Source organism: Triturus cristatus, chromosome 2_1, assembly GCF_964204655.1.
Source record: "Triturus cristatus chromosome 2_1, aTriCri1.1, whole genome shotgun sequence".
NCBI classification, from domain to species: Eukaryota; Metazoa; Chordata; class Amphibia; order Caudata; family Salamandridae; genus Triturus; species Triturus cristatus.
This window is the reverse complement of record NC_140581.1, coordinates 54,361,935-54,379,218: the sequence shown is the minus strand read 5'-3', so window position 1 is coordinate 54,379,218 and position 17,284 is coordinate 54,361,935. Positions and strand designations below refer to the sequence as shown.

The 17,284-nt window shown below is 44.1% G+C and overlaps 1 protein-coding gene across 1 annotated transcript in view; it reads right to left on the bottom strand.

Annotated features, from left to right (window-relative positions):
* Positions 1 to 1,870: 1,870 nt before the first annotated feature.
* Positions 1,871 to 17,284, bottom strand: part of LOC146863717 (vomeronasal type-2 receptor 26-like) — a 30,309-nt gene continuing 14,895 nt past the window's right edge. The window contains exon 2 of the mRNA XM_085627866.1: positions 1,871 to 2,775. Within this exon, the coding sequence (XP_085483992.1) occupies positions 1,871 to 2,775 (905 nt within the window). The remainder of the gene's footprint in view (positions 2,776 to 17,284) is intronic.

Here is a 17,284-nt window from a genome sequence, read left to right as displayed (position 1 = left end):
ACCTCAGACAATACTTCCCAGTGCATTTTGCACTTGTGAATATATACTACAAAACAAATGTCTGGTTCCAAGTTTAAATCTATTTATTGTTTTTCAGAAATTAAACAAACAAGAAAAGGGTTACATTGGGCAATCATGAGTGGTATCAGGGTACTGCTGCTCCAGTCCCTTCCAGACAGAGTGGATACACAGTGTGGTAGGAGACCATGGGGGCATATCAGCAACAACCGGTGATAATTATCGCTAAGCGCACATAGTGCTAGGAAATTATCACCAGCTAACGTGGATTTTTATCGCTGAGATAGCGTGCTATTAGCAACGCTTATCTCAAAAGCGATATAAATCCTAGCGCTAACTGCCTAACGTGAGATTATCGCTGGAAACCCAGCGATAATCTCACGAAATGTGGCGTTAGCTTGATGATAGGGCCTCACAAACTTAGCCATGATATTCACCTTCCATAGGATATCATGGCTAAGTCAGTCCTGAAGCAGGTGTAAGGAAAGTAGCGATAACAGGGGTTATCGCTACTTTTCTTGCCGCTATGCTTCATAGCTTGGGGCTTGATGATAGTCATCAAGCCCTTATCATGTCAGGTCAGGAATGCTCACTTTGCATCTCACTAGAGATGCAAAGCTGGGCGCTAAGAATTTGTGCGCTAATGCATGGTTTCACACGTTAGCGTGACCTTGCTAATTAGGCAATAAAATTATCGCCGCTTTTCGGGTGAAAAAGCCCGCAAAAGCGGTGATAATTTTCTATCGCCGCCTTGTAGATATGCCCCCATGTGAGTCGTCGTCCTGTTGTGACATGATTTAAATATTTCTATTTGTTTTACTGAAATAAAAAAGGTATGAATATGCATTTCTGGCTGCAGTCTGGTGTCTGGGAATAATGGACAGGGATGAAATCTGCCAGAGCTGTGACGTCCATCTAAAGTTAAGTACCTTGCTTTCTTTTATCAAATTCCTTTTACCCTGACACCCTGAAATAACTTTACCCAAGACTGGTAGACAAAACGGTGCTACTCTGCATTTGGACCACCTGATGCCAGTAAAACAATTCCTGGTATGAGCCCTTAATAGCAGTTGTCCTCTCAGAATTTCACACCATCAGTAACACACCCACAGGGCCAGTCAGATCAACTTGGATGTAAACTTTCAGAAAACAAAGACAGCAATTCTTGAAATATAGTTAAGGAAAATACAGAATGTCAATGAAGACAACAATCCAAAACAAATAATATTCCAATACACCATCTAAAAAGCTGAAATATGTAATTAAACTCACTATCTCGAAGCATCTTGCCATTGGTCAGCATTTTCTTGGGATTTCCTCCTGGCAGGCCACACAAGCATGGTAGGTGGGGGAATTCCTGGGAACTCCCTAATATTAAGGCATGGAACCACAGGGATACCCCCAGAAGTACCTGGAGGGCCTCAGAGCCACCATCATTTTCCATCACTGACTGGCCAATCCACAATCAGAAGACAAGTTTGCTAAATCATTCTTCTGTGATCAGTGCTTGAAATGCTGCAAGTGGGGGTGGGGTCACCACATTTCAACCTTTAAATGTCAGACTAAAATCCATACATACTGCAGTATAATAATATTGAGTTTGTAGATAAAGCACAAGACTTAAAGATACTGACAGTGAGAATCACAAACATTCTGATATTAGACTAACAAAAGAAGAATTCAAAATGCATATTGATATTGTAGGAATCTTGCAGCAACATTTTTTTTAACTTATGGGAATTCATTGCATATAAATTCATACCTTGTTGTACAAAGTATTTTAAAGTTCTCCCAACACTTATTTGAAAAAAATAACCTGCAGCTTAAAAAGTCACATTAAAACGTTCTCTTGCTATAAATTGCTCCTATCCAACAAATTTTCTCTTGCGTTTAAATTGGGTCTGAGCAGAATAATGTAACACTTGGGAAAGAATATACAGCCAAGCAGTCCAGCGCTGGAAGCCAAGATAGCAAAGATCTCCACAGCCACCATGTACTTGCCCTTAGTACTGAGGTAGGCTGGGAGGAAGGACACCCAGACACTGCAGAACACCAGCATGCTGAATGTGATGAACTTGGCTTCATTGAATCTATCAGGCAGGTCCCGGGCTAGAAAGGCCACAATAAAGCTCGTAAAGGCCAACAAGCCCATGTATCCAATCAGACTGTAGAAGGCAGTGGTAGAACCCTGGGCACACAATAGGATCATCTTGCCAGTTTCAGACTGTGTGTCAGTGTCTGGATGAGGTGGTAAGGTGAGCAGCCAAGTGACACAAATTACTAGTTGACCTAACGTGCACAGGAGGACCATAGAGGCAGATACCCGGGATCCCAGCCATCTGCTTAAGCTGCTGCCTGGCTTTGTGGCATTAAAGGCAATTACAACAGTGATGGTTTTTGCTAATACACAAGATACAGCAACAGTAAAAATAATCCCAAATGCCCCTTGTTGGATCAGGCAGGTCCATGAGGTAGGGCGTCCGATGAATAGGAGGGAGCAGAGAAATGCCAACATTAGAGAGACAAGAAGGGTGTAGCTGAGATCTCTGTTATTGGCTTTGACTATTGGTGTGTCCCGGTATCTGAGAAAGATTCCCAACACTCCAGCTGTGATTATGGCGCAACAAATAGATATGGAGACTAAACTCACACCAAGTCCATCAGTGTATGAAAGATGCACAATATCCCTCTGCGTGCAGCCGTCCTTCTTCTTATTGGGCCACTGGTCATCGGAGCATTCCAAGCAGTTTTCCATGTCTAAAAGAAAACAACATGTGTCCCATTTGTAATAGAAATAGTATCATTAATTATGCCACTGTCTGCTCTATAATAATGGTTTGTTATTGAAGGATAAATCGATGGAAAAAAGTGAAAAATCTCTAGAACTCACAGGTGAACAAAAGCCTCTGAGCAACCATATGATTTTCATATAAGCTAAAGTTAACTTTGCAAATATTAATGGAATAAATAAAAAATACATGTGTGACTGAGAGTGCCATGGATTAAGCTAAAGCTGCACAACCCCCAAATCAAGTAACAATTTATGTTTCCATAAAACATTCAAAAAAAAATATTATTTAAGATCAGGTTTACAAAAGGTTTTTGCTCACTCATTTGTTCAAAATGCTGTTTATGATTTATAAATACACATCCATATTATAGGATCTACATTCATTATGTGCAAATTTGACAGGATGGATTTATATTTGTCATTCAAGAACTCACAAACAAGGCAGAGAGAGTCAATTGCAGGTGGATGCGTTGAGTAACTACACCTGCCTGCAAGGGGATGTTCTCCCCTCTAAAAAGGTGGCTATCGGAAGGGTCAGTGCCAGTGTGCAATCCTTATAGCACAGCAGTACTTACTCCTGGCATAGTTCCTCACAGTTCCAGTAGTGTACTGTCTTTGAAGGGTCAGAGCCCCAGTACTTCTATCCAAAAGTTCCTTTGAAGTGGGGATAACTTCAAAGCAAGGCCTCAAATTGCACAGGTCCCCTTTCATTCCTAGCCTTGCCAGCCAGGCAATTTGTAGGGGGTAATCAGTCCTTTGGGTGAGACACAGGACCCTACCTATTCAGCTGCAAGCCTCAGCTCCCTATCCCCCTTCCTGCCCAGGAAGGCTATCATAATACAGAGGCGTTCTCTGTCACTCCAACCCTTCCGGTGTTTCTGGCAGTCTAGAGGGAATGCATAAAGTGTGACTATCACCAATCCCATATGTGTATTGGAGACAGGATGCAAGGCACAGAGAGCAGTAAGGGCAGAGAAATGTGCTTTTTTGAAAAAATGCCATTTCTAAAACAGTAATGTTAAATCCAGCTTCACCAGTAAAGAGGATTTATCATTAGCACTCCAAAGATATGAATCTTGATTTAACTACTCCTTTCCAATCAGGAATTACATATTAAAAATGTTTTAAGGAATATGAGAGGAGTAGTTCTCACAACAGTAACAACTTATTTTGCTGTTTGTCACTACCAGGACATGTCAAACAAAAAGGTATATGTCATAACTTGTATTTACACAGCACCCTGCCCATAGGGCTACCTAGGGCCTACCTTAGGGGAAGGGGGCTTATGTGTAATAAAAGAGGAGTTTAAGGCTTGGCAAGTGATTTGTACTGCCAAGTCGAAGTGGCAGTCAACTGCACACATAGGCCTAGCAATGGCAGGTCAGATACAGGTTTAAAAGGCTAGTTGTTTGGGTGGCAAAACCATTGCTGCAGGAACCACTAGCAGCATTTAGATTACAGGACGTGGTTATGTGACCTACCACTTTACAAGCGACTTATAAGTGAACTAAATAAAATATGCCAATCAGGTATACACCAATGTCACCAGTTTAGGTGAGAAGCACATGCACTTTAGCACTGGTTAGCAGTGGTAAAGTGCTCGGAGTCCTAAGGCCAACAATATGATACAGCAAAAAGTGGAGGTGAGCAGGCAAAAGGTTTTGGGGAAGAACACTCTAAGGATGACAGGTCTAATTCAGTCCTAGTCTACTTGCTCAAGTCGGATTGCCATGATTCCAAGCTTGGTGGCTCATTAGCCTTCCAGTTCAGCGCAAAGTTTCTTTCGGCAGATGATAAAGCAAGGTTAATAAATGTACATATCTGTTTGTTCTTTTTAGTGCACATCATTAACCACAACAGACACATGAATGGTGAACACATCATTTTACCTCCTGTCATTGTGGCTTTCCGTTTAATAATCTCTTTCCAATATTCATGCATACAGTCACATTTACATCCCATATGATGGAAGTCTGCCCCTGGAGTTTTCCATTTAGAGCATTGGTCATTCGTTGCCAGAAATATATGGGCAATCCGAGCAGGTGCTAGAGTTGCTTGGTGCAGTTAGTTAAATCTTGTGTATTGTTGTTTCCTATTTACTCTATTTACTTGTATCAATACTGTTATCTATTCTCTCTCTATTAACTCTCTGTCTGGATTCACCTACCACTTCAAGTTAAGGGCAGTCATACTGGGATAATACGGCTGGGTCAGTCCTTTACTTAATGTGGTCACTTTACATATAGAGCAGTGCACTTGAACAAAAAAAACTTATTCAGTTTTTTAAATATTTCTTTCAGTCCTTTATTTTCAATTTCAAATGAAGTTTCATGAAAAAGCAGCCAAAGCAGCCAACGCGTTTCGTTCAATTTGGCACATCACCAACAGATCTTCTTCAGGGCTTTTCAAATTACACACACTGATTTAATAGTCCTCTGCATTAGTTCAAATACCGGGTTCATTAATCAAACGGCGGAAATCTATCATCCAATCTGTGTCAAGTCAAATCAATATGTAACAGTAGTTTATAGAAGGTCAGAAGAATAAATGCCTTCGATCCCCAATTGGATGATCTTCGCCTTAATAAGCGGTCAAATACGCTGTCTTGCCGACACAATCCACGGATAGAGTAACTGTATAAATGATCTGCCCATGCATTAGGCCTGGCCATTGTTCGCAGAGTTCCACTATGCAAATCTTCGCAGTGACATAAAATTTCCACTGCGCTACGGTGAGTTCCACAAGCAGCAGAGTGCATTACCTCATACTGTTCAAGCAAATTTGTTATTCAATTTGTTTTTCCCCTGCTGTAAAATCAGCGCAGATGGCATCAACTGAAGCGTTAGAGGGTGCTGATTCTTTCCATCACTCAAATTGTTATACTTGAGCAGTAGCTTCCTCAACACGAACATAAGGTGTCTCAATATGACGGGTAGCAAACATCTCCACCTGCCCGCATCGAGAAATCTCACTTGGAAGTGGTATAGCATTGGATTTTCCTCACTTACACTAGCCAACTTAACATTGATGAGAGGACGTGAGCGAATCTCCACAAATGAGTGGTACTCGGTGAGCGAGCAATACTCAGGGGAGTAGCACAGGCCCCCGCACCCTCCGCAGTAGGGGGGGACCTGAAACTGTAGGGGGACACCAAGCAGCAGAGGGCCCTCTCAGTACAGTACTCAGGCCTGACAGCCCCAGATTAAATCTGGAGCCGCCCCCCCCCACGTACCATGCATGGGGGCCCCCTCAACTTTTATTATGCCACTGGCAGTACTCTGTGAGTTCTGTGAACAATGGAGTGCTAAAAGCTCTGCAAACTCTGCAAACACAGCACAGTTCACCACCTAGGCCTACCATGCATCTGGATGGTATTGACCCACGTAGGCTATGGCAATTCAACCATCTTAAAAGGGGGAACACAGGCAATTTACTACTTGTTTACAAAAACAAACACGGCAAAAATCTTGAGGTACAGCGCACAAAAGATGGAAATTTCCTGTAGCAAGGCTGAGTGAATATGGTCAATGGGAAAAGAATGAACTTGTCCCAGATTACTTTTAGACCTGACAAGTTGTGTTTGCGATGTGGGTTTTTGTTTCCTCATGAAGGAAAATGTCCAGCCAATAAACAGACATGCAAAGGTCACGGAAAAGAAAAACACTTCAAAACAGTTTGCGAGGCAAAAGAGAAATCAACTGTGCCACATCAAGAGGAGAAAATGGAAGCCAGATGATTCCAGAAGCATTCTTGCCATACCCACAAGTACAAAAGTAACACCAGTTATGAAAAGGAGAAACCAGACAAAGTTGTTTGTCATCAAGCTTATCTTACAAAGGCTCTTCAACATCACTATTGAGAACAAATGAGGAAGATGAATGTGAGATACTGGCAGTGAGCAAAGAACGATATGCACAAGAAGGTTTGGCTGCTTGCAAAGAATAACAAAAGATAAACCAACAAAGAAACAACAGAACTCATTTGGAGAATGCCCCAAGATTACAATAAAGGTTAACGGTTGCCCCATAAACTTTATCATCAACAGTAGTGCATTGATTGGCGTCATGCCTGTGGAAAAGTTTAACAGCCTGTCTACTGTGCCAAGTCTCGACCAGTACTGGGAGTAGTTTATGGAGTTTTGCTACAGTTTTATGGAGTTTTGCTACACAAAACTCCCAGAAGTGACAAAAAACTCTGTGAAGTTCCGCAAGTGGCGGAGTGCTGTGCGAACTGCCATTCACGCAGGTCTTCCTGCCACTCGGGTAGAAATTCTACCCGAGTGGCAGCTCGAGCACTTACCGTTCGAGAACGTGAGTGGGGAAGAAACTTCTGCTGCACTACGCGGAGTGCAGTTTTCTATACTCCTCAAGCTCCGCAGAGCGCGAAGTGCAGAACACTCCGTAACTTCCACGGAGAGAACGGAGAGGAGTTCACTGCCCGGGGATACTCTTGACCTGTTAAACACAAATGTGTTCATGTGGGCTGCTTTCAAACCCTTGCAGAGTCAAGAGTCGTTCACAGCAACCATGCAGGAAACCACATCAATGCAAGTGTCAATTCACGTTCTTCAAGGAAGTTCATGCAGTGCATGCCTACTCAGTTTTGCCACTGCTGCTGACATGGGACTGATAACCCTCACTTATAACAGCCAAAGTCACTCTCAAATTGTGAGCCAGTTCCCGTCATTGTGTTAATATTGAAAAAGTCAGTGTTGATATACGCAGTGATTTATTTGTATGTAAAAACATAATTGCATCACTGTTGACCTCTCCATCAGATCTGAGTCAGAAATACGTGGTCAGGCAGGCACTGGGAAATAGGCCTGAGTCAACTGCTCAACAGATCACAGTTGTGGTGAAATGTAGCTTGTAGACAAGCATGCAAACAGGAAAAACCTAGATCAAGCCCACAGATAGGCAGTGACACCAATAGTGGTTCAGGGAGACTGGCCCCAATAAAACACCATTCGGGCAGAGGGGTGCATGCATTCCTAAAAACACCATAAAGTTAGATGCCACATGAAGGTAGGAACACTCAAACAATCAGAACACAGCACACAGAGTGCATGCAGTCATAATGTGCTCCTCATGCCAGGAATCTGGATAGGTTACCCACTAGTCATTATTGTGTCCACGCAAGGTCAAGGTTTACCTGTATTTGTTTCCAGGTGGCCTGCTTTATGGCTCCAAGACTAGCCCTGCATTCCTGTTCACAAAATTGTTTTATGATGCTTAAAGAAATGTATATGATGGTGCTCAGAACAAATGTAATTTGAGACAGTTGACAGACCCCAACTCTGTAACTGTGTTCCGAGCCAAAGCATTTTTTAATTGAAATTTAAAAAAAACCTGTATTTGTAAAGCGAACAGCTACCCGGAGGCATCCCAGCACTGGGGGCCGTTGGGAAGATTACACATGGTGCTGGGCTGACCTGCCACCGGTGCTGGGGATCGAACCGTGAGCCCCAGTGACTGGTGTCAGTTGCCCTGGCCGCAGCGCCACACCTCTTCCCTCAACTGAAATCACCTAAATGAACCCCAAGATAAATGCTGAGGTGTAGAGTTACAAGAATGTGATGCATCAGCAGATGTGTTAGTTTCCCTGCACCTGCGTAAGAAACCCTTGCGCCACCAAAGATGCGCCTTATTTACAATAGAGCGCACTATGGTGCAAGGATTGACAGATGCGGCACAAATTCTGATGCAACTGTTAGTGGAAAAGTCAGGCATTGCTGGAGTTGTATCGCAAGCATGATGAAACTTCAGAAATGCATGTTGCGGCCTATTCCCAGTACACTGCATCAATCCTTATGCCTGCTTCAAGCAGTCGTAAGGTTTTGACGCTGTGGCGTCCTAAAAGTGACTCAACGAAATCTTGTAGATTTCAATGCCTTACTTTTACGAGGCTTTACTGCATGGAACTCCCACCCTGCATACATAATACCTGATGCAGGTATAATGTCCCACAGGGCTTTACAATGTGACACATGTCCCTAGATGCGCCACATTGTAAATTTGCAGCATTTTATATGCGCCCATTTCATCACAAAAGTGACACAACGGTAGCGCAAAAGTGTTGCAAGGGACCTGTAAATCTGCCCCACTGATCACAGTAGATGCAAGTCTGGTGGGACTGTGGGAAATCCTTGTGCAACATAATTGTCATTCCAATGTTGAGACACTCACTCTGGCCTTTGCCAGTCGAAGGCTGACTTACAGAAGACAAGCCTATTCTCAACCAGAGAAGGAGGGTCTGGCTGTAGTGTTGGCCTGCAAATATTTTCATGTGTTTCAATTTGGAAAACTTTTCACTATCACAACATAACAACATGCACTGCTCATTTTTAGAAAGCCGAAAGCCAAGATGTCTGCCCGATTGAGAAGTGGGGGTTGTGACTGCAAGAGTACAAGTATGCAATTGTACACAAGCTGGGTAAAGATCAGATCCCTGCTGAATACTTTTAACAAGTACCTCTACATTGACAACGTTCGACATCCAAAGCTTTTGAGGAGTACATCAATTTAATTGTGAGGTCCAGCAGGCCAGCAGCGCTATCTATTCAACAGATTATTGCTGCTACCAATGCCAATAAGATCATGCTTATACTTAAGAACATCATTTTGATTCAATCATGGAAGAAAAGTACTTGCATCATTGTTGACGATGTTGAGTTTCAAATTGTAAAAATGTACAGGATGAACTCTCTGTTACCAATGAAGGTGTTATATTGAGATGTAATACTTGAGAGTCTAAGGCAGAAATGTATTGGTCTAGCCTATGAAGGACATCGTGTTATTGTAGCCACCAAGGGAGCTTTGTAAGACCAAGTTTGGTTTCCAGGCCTCGATGAGCAATTTGGGAGGTAACTGAAAGAGAGCTATCTTTGCAACTGCCTTTCCCCCAAAGTCATGCAGAATCCATTGACAATGGCGGACCTTCCTGCATATGCCTGGGAATGAGTTGTAGTTGATTTCTTTGGGCCCTTAGGAAATGGACATCATCTTATGATAGTCATTGATGAGTGATCATGCTTTCCTTTACTAGAGGTGTTATCATCAATAATTCATGGCAAGTTCATCGAGTTGCTGAGATACATCATGGCAGCACGAGGTGCCCCAGCCATTCTTAAATCTGAAAATGGTCCATCGTTTAGTAGCATTCAAAGAGTTTCTGGTCAGACTCAGTCACAAGCATCAAAAGTGTACACCTCAGTGGCTTCAAGCCAATGGTGTTGTGGAACGATTCATGATTACCCTTAAAAGCTTCATTCAATGAGCAGCAATGGAGAGAATCAAGCCCAATCAGGCCCTGTGTCAAGCCATCCTTGCTTATCGCTCAACTAATAACTATACAACTCGTGAGAATCCTGCCATCTTGCTAGTTGGAAGAGCCATTGGAACCAAACAACCAAAGAGGACAGCAGACCGATCACAGAATGGTAATGAGGTTTGTGTCACGGGCACTGCTCAAAAGCGTAAAAAATGAAGATCTATGCCGATCGGTGCCAACAAGCTCAGAAAACAGTCTTCAATTAATGTGACTCAGTCTTTGTCCAACAGAAGCTAAAGTGGGTACTCCGTTTGCTGTTGATGCTCTGATTATTGCGACATGCAAAGTACACATGGTGATAGCACATCGTTCCAGAAAGTTCATCACCCAGGACTCAACACACTTTAACCACCTCACTTGATGTTTATCAGCTCTTGCAATCGTGAATGAGGAGACCCAACCTGACGCTCCATATCAAGAGTCAGAACTTGAACCATCGGTGCCCAATCAGAATATCATCTAAACTACCTCATACCACTCAAAATGGTCTAATGGTGCATGCGCTGCAACGACTTATTGAAGAAATCTGGTGTGACTGTGGTTTCTACTTTTTATTTAGCAAAGGGGGAGAGGTAGTATTCTGTGACTATGTGCACCATGACCCTGCTGCTCTGGACAGAGGAATTATTTAACCTGATGGGACTTGTTAGGGTATGGTTACTAATGGTTATGATGTAATAAGTTTGCAGTGTATGATCGTATGCTGAGGAATAAAGACGTCTGTGACAGAGTTCCGTGTGTGGCAAATTCATTTGCATGCTTCCGGGCCGGGGAGGACACTACATCTACCATCCTTTCAAAGAGTGTTTTGATGTGGGAGTGCATTGCTTTTACATTTACTTTAGAATAGTTAGTAGAGACGTCTTTTGTGTTGGTTACACATTCATTAGTCCAGTCCCTGATGACATTATTGATTTGTTCAAGAGTCAATGAGTTCATCATTGTTCACCCTCCAAGCATACCATGGTCAGTACATTACAGTACAATAAGGTAGTGAGTAATATTCATCAGTAAAGGTTTACTTTGGGAGATGTATAGTTCTGAATAATATTGGCTAAAGTGCTTAACTATCATGGAAAAGTCGCACAGAGGTGTCTCCTGGGAGGATTATACACAAGTTACTATATCTTCAGTCTGCCTAGGGCACATTGATCGCAGTAGAGTTCACCAGGCCCCTTGGTCAATCCAAATGTTGTGGCTGCAGTATATTTGGCCGTAAGCCCTTAAGTGGAAATTAGGGCCATTTTCTCCCCATCAGTCTCACATAGTGCCACCACATATATGCTATCTTTAGCAAAGGTTTCCACCACCCTCACAATGTGACCCATTCGACTCAGAGTAGCACCACTCTGGCTTTAGAGCTGAAGAAGGAGATGGCGCTTGTGCCTCTAAACATAGGCTCTTGACTGGGGGTGAGTGGTTTAAAAGTTTCAGCACTCCGTCCATCATCTTGTTGTGTTTGCTGTGTTTGCCCTAAGTGGCCAATGATATCCCTAGACATGGGTGCCTTGCACACTATGCCCAGAACTTAATTTGTAAAATATTATGTACCAGGGCTCTGACCAGAAGGCAATTGCAGCTTGCACAACCTATCGCCCATGTCATCACTGCCAAAACAACTACTAACCATTTTCCTTGCATGTATATGCAACAGTTCAGATTATTCCAGGTCCCCAAAGCTAAAGGAATGGCTGGGGAGGAAGGAAGTAGCAATATTTTATTGTATATTGTTTTCCAAAACAACTAATTTACTGCTCATCTCTAAATTACATGAGCATGGACACCATGTGGAAGACTGCCCTAAGTGTGGTGCTGACAATTAGGTGATGGTGCGATGCACTGGAAATCAATTAAGTGCCGGTGCTCAGCACCGGAAAGCACCGGCTCAAATTAAGCACTGACTGCGCCACTGAATTCAAGCTTGCCTGGTTGATGTAGACTAATACCCTAAAACAGGTCAGAGGATGCTTGTTTCTGGTCCAGGGAGGACCTGGCCTGGAAGTTCAGGCAAGACTGTTCCTATGAAAAGCAGGGTGAAGACTTATGTGCATATGGCTGGGTCCAAACTGGGGTGGCATAGTGAGCAAATGAACAATGGATTAAACCCAGATCTCTTGACTGGGGGTGAGTGGCTGAAAGGTTTCAGCACTACACCCATCATTTGTTGTGTTTGCTCTAAATATATGCTAGCAGTCTGGTGGAAAGTTGCATTACCTGTATAAGTGCCACAAATGCCTTTTTAAATTGGCTAAAATACTGCATTCCTTCCTGATTTCCCAAGTCAGTGGCATAAGCTTGGATTTGCAAAAATAATAGTTGATGGACAGAATGCAGAACAATGTCATACATTCACCCCAGTACAGAGATCTAGGCCTAAATCCATTGTTATTTTGCTCACCATGGCATTCCAGTGTGCACCCAGCCATATGCAAATCAGTCTTGACCCTGTGCCTCATCGGTACAGTCCAGCCCGAACTGCCACGCCAGGTCCTCCCTGGACTGGAAATAAGCATCCTAGGACCGGTTTCGGGGTTTCACCCCTCTTCAGCCAGTATAGCTTGATTCCAGTGGCATGGAGAGCACGGGACCCACGTCTGGGCATACCCTTCCCACTCGGGTGACAAACGCAAAAACAACAGTTGATGGACAGAATGCAGAACAATGTCATACATTCACCCCAGTACAGAGATCTGGGCCTAAATGCATCGTTTTTTTTCCTCACCATGCTGTTCCAGTTTGAACCCAGCCATATGCAAATTAGTATTGACCCTGTGTCTCATGGGAACAGTCCAGCCTGACCTGCCAAGCCAGTTCCTCCCTGGACTGGAAACAACCATCCTAGGACCGGTTTCGGGGTTTCACCCCTCTTCAGCCAGGATAGCTTGATTCCAGTGGCATGGAGAGCACGGGACCCACGTCTGGGCACACCCTTCTCACTCGGGGTGACAAATGCAAAAACAACAGTTGATGGACAGAATGCAGACCAATGTCATACATTCACCCCGTTACAGAGATCTGGGCCTAAATCCATCGTTTTTTGCTCACCATGCCGTTCCAGTTTGAACCCAGCCATATGCAAGGGAGGGTGGTTGTTTTTCACTATGATTTGAAATATGATTTCTCCCTTCATTTTCTATGGTAACAATGCTGATGGTTTTGTTTTTAATCATTTGTCTGCTTATGTTAGCCAAAGTACTGCTCCTTAGGACACATAGTTAAAAATAAACTTTTTAAACTTCACAGTGTCTCTGATTACTCTTGTTGTGGACTGACATGAGAATAATAACAAAAAGGTGTTTCTGATTCCCACCATTCCTGAAAGTACTCTAAGTCGCTTGTTCTGGGTTGTCAAATCATGACTGATTTGCATGTGGCCATGGGTCAAGACTGATTTGCATATGGTCATGTCTGAACTGGGGTGGCGTGGTGAGCAAAATAAGGATGGATTAACCCCTACGATGTTCATGACGAGCTGGACTTGTCATGGCACACAGTGGTCGTGTGCTCATGACGAGTCCAGCTCGTCATGAAACATCGCGTCGGAAATCCCTCTGGTGCCCGCTAAAATAGCCTCGGGAGCTGGGGAAGAGCTTCCCAAGCTCCCGAGGCCCCCACCCTGGTTTCCCTGAAATGGCGATCGGCGCGCATGTCGCGCTGATGAGGCTCATTTCAGTTTCAGTTTCTACATGCTCAGGGGGCTATCTCAGCCCCCTGAGCATGTAGAAACTCAGGATCCACCCACTAGGCACCAGGGAGAGGGGGGCAGCCCCTTGGCAAGAGCCTTTGCTCCCCCCATATTGTTTTGGGCACCATTAGTCTTTCTGCCCCCCCTGGGGGGGTAGATTGGGCAGTAGCCCCCAATCTGCCCCTTGGGGGTAGAAAGCCCACTAGACACCAGGGATTTTTTATTAAGTTATTAAATAGGGGTGGGGGCTTCCCAAAACAGGCATGCCAATGCCCCCACCCCCAGGCACAAAATCTATCTTTCTGCCCCCATGAAGGACTGGGTTATTCTAAGACCCAGCGGTGCCAGGGGACAACGCCTGAAACCTTCGTGGGTTACCTGTTCTGGCGTACAAAAAACAGAGACACGGGACACTTCCAGCGACGTCAGAGATCAGCGTTTATTTACTGCAGGGATACAAAGATCACAAGAAGTACACAACGTGTAGGTTCTCGGAGACTGCTTCAAATTGCAAAAGTGAATCGCTCCTTTTATACACGTTTTTGCCATTGCACAGTATGGCGAACAAAAGTTACAACTCAGTTCCCACAATAAACTTCAAAAGAGTCGTGTTCATGTTTCAGGAGGCCGGAACATAATTACAGCAGCATTGCCGATTCCCAACTGTAAAAACATATCTACCCCGCAATAAAACACATTCCATTCTGACCGTAAACACATTAGGAGAGAGGACAAGAACAGATGCAAAGAAAGGACAAGGATGCACAACAGGTTAAAGAAGAGTGTCGGGAGTAATAAAAGAAACTTGATGACAGGATCAAAGACCTCGTGTCCAATGCATGCATGACTGAAACAATAGGCTAGCACGGCAAGATAAGTCCCGAGCGGGGCCATCTGCCTTCGCCGTGTCATTTCCCTTATCGTAAAAGTCACCCTCAAAGAAACACGTGTCCCTCATGTAAGCTTGGGAGTCCCAGGGTCACGAAGCTCGCAATGTCCGTTTGCTGGCTACTTGAGGGCAAGAAACAAAATGGATGTCGTATCTAAAATGGAACCCGAGGGTTCGGATGAACAAACCCAAAAATGAGACGAACCATACGTGGTTGCGTAGCGAAACTGCGTACATCCACTATACTCGTCATTTGCGGTTCGTAGACACCAAACTCATCCATATTCGTCACCACTCAAAAAGTGTCGTTCCGTCTCACACGGAACCTCAGACGATCCTTTTGCCCTCAGGTAGGCAAGCACTAGTCAAGATCGGAATCGATTTCAATATTCATCAGATCGTTCACCTGCTGCTGAAACATCATTATACTCATCAATGTCTCCTTGGTAACAGATGGCCGTCTTATACACGTTGTAGCACAAAGGCCACATAAGGCAGGACCACACTGTACACAAAGACAACACGTGAATAGAAACGTTACAACAACCCCTACGATCATCAGAATTTTCCAACCCCACGTGGATATCAAACCCCAAAACCATCCTAGAAGTGTCCAATTACCTTCGTCCACATGTATGGACTCGGAAATCTTGTGCAACTTTGAGATGGCTTGGTAGACAGTTGGAGCATTGTCAGGAATGAAAATGCAACAGCTCGAATGGATAACTTTACACACACCACCTCTATCTGCGAGAACGACGTCTAGAACCATCCGGTTCTGCAACGTCATGAGTCTATCCGCCTGAAATTCAGCTGTTAAGTTACCAAGGGCACTCGCGGTAATATTAGCAGTCGACTCGACTGCACGGGTCAACTGTCTTAGGTTTCTACTATTAACCATAGGTCCCCAAAACGGCAGGAAACCCTTAAAGAAATCTCCTGCTTCTTGACCGGCAGTATCCTCTTTGCTAATAACGCCTCTCACAACTCTAGTCTTGTGATAGTCTGAGGCAACTGTAAAAGTTGGTGGTAAAAGATTCGCAATATAACAGGTACCCGAAAAATCACGGGGTAGCCATGTATATGCGCGTTCATAACATATGAAATAAGTGCCCTTAGCAGTCAGGAAAACAGGGGAAGAGAGCATCGGTAGGACATACATGTCAGTACAAGCACTGTTCCCAAGTTGTGCTCTCGGATTTCGACCCAAACCTTTCAAGCAGAAATTACCGAGGTGTGGTACAATCCATATTGGGGACGAGCTCTTAAGCTGTCTATCACCCACTGAAACACTATACTCAGCCTCACTCAGATCCTTATAGGCTTGCACCTCTTCATCTGGGATAAGCGATGCATCAAAAACATCTCTATCTAAATCCGCTATCGCTATCGCCAAAGGCTTGTGGTACGGACCAGGACCAAGATGAACAGAGCGTGGCTCTCGACTGGGGTAGGAATCTAGTGCACTACGAAACATAGTTTGGAATGCTCGAGCGGAACCCTGAGAGCTGTAGGGAAGGACCAAGTACGGAATACCCCTATCCATGGTATGTGGCATTAACCCACACACCCAACAGTTGGTAGTATTCATCACCAACTGATGCTGATGTAGGAGTTGAACGAAGGAGTTATTCATAAATTCCGCACGTCTAACTTGTTCGTGTTGAGGCAAAGGATGAAAAGAATGTGGGGAAACAGTGGTGATGGAGCTTAGGTTAGGAGAAAAGGTAGGTGAAACAGAAGGCAATAACAACTGTATTCCAAAATACACTCCGCCCACCAATAGCATAGATACAGTCAGAAACAGTAGGAATACCTGAAACCGAAAACATTTTGTTCGTACAACCCTATATAACTCTGATCTCTGCGCCGACATCCTTTCTACTTCCAACAGCTTAGAGAATGCCATCCTCTACAAACCGTCCGTGACGTACTTGACGCACTTCGTTCTGAGTAGCGATTATCTATCCCCAGGAGTTCCCAGGAATCGACAAAAGTAACCGACCTAGCGTCAGAAACCTGCTAAACAGAAAGGAGTACCCGCACGGCCCTACGGTAACCCGGATGGTAGGTTTTCCTCAAAACGTTCAGTTTTAATACAAATCTCTTTAGCAGTGAAAAACACATAAAAACTCAAAAAGAAAGGATGTAATTGTCCATAATGCTCATCGCACCGAAAAAAGGAGGAAAAAAAAAAATATATATACGACTTAATTTTTATTAGTCCTTGAACGAAGAAAGTATCGACTTCTTCCAGGTCGAGTTTGCTCTGTACACAATTGTTCAGCTGGCGCAACAGTGTTCGATAAAGTGGACAACGAGTCGGACCTTGGGTTCTCTGCTACTGATGACTCCACAAGTGGGTTTGGCAGCGACAAATCATCTCCTACAGGTTGAGCGTCACTAAACGGCACAAAGTTTAAAGGAGTCTCAGTTTCCTTTGCCGCAATCCCAGTTCTCACCCAACCGTCTGTTGGTGAGGGGATCGGTACCTTTTTCGTGTGGCCGGCGTGGACCCAGTTCTTCCGGCCTTCCAATCGAACCGCAGTCCTTGTTGTCAACAAGACTTGAA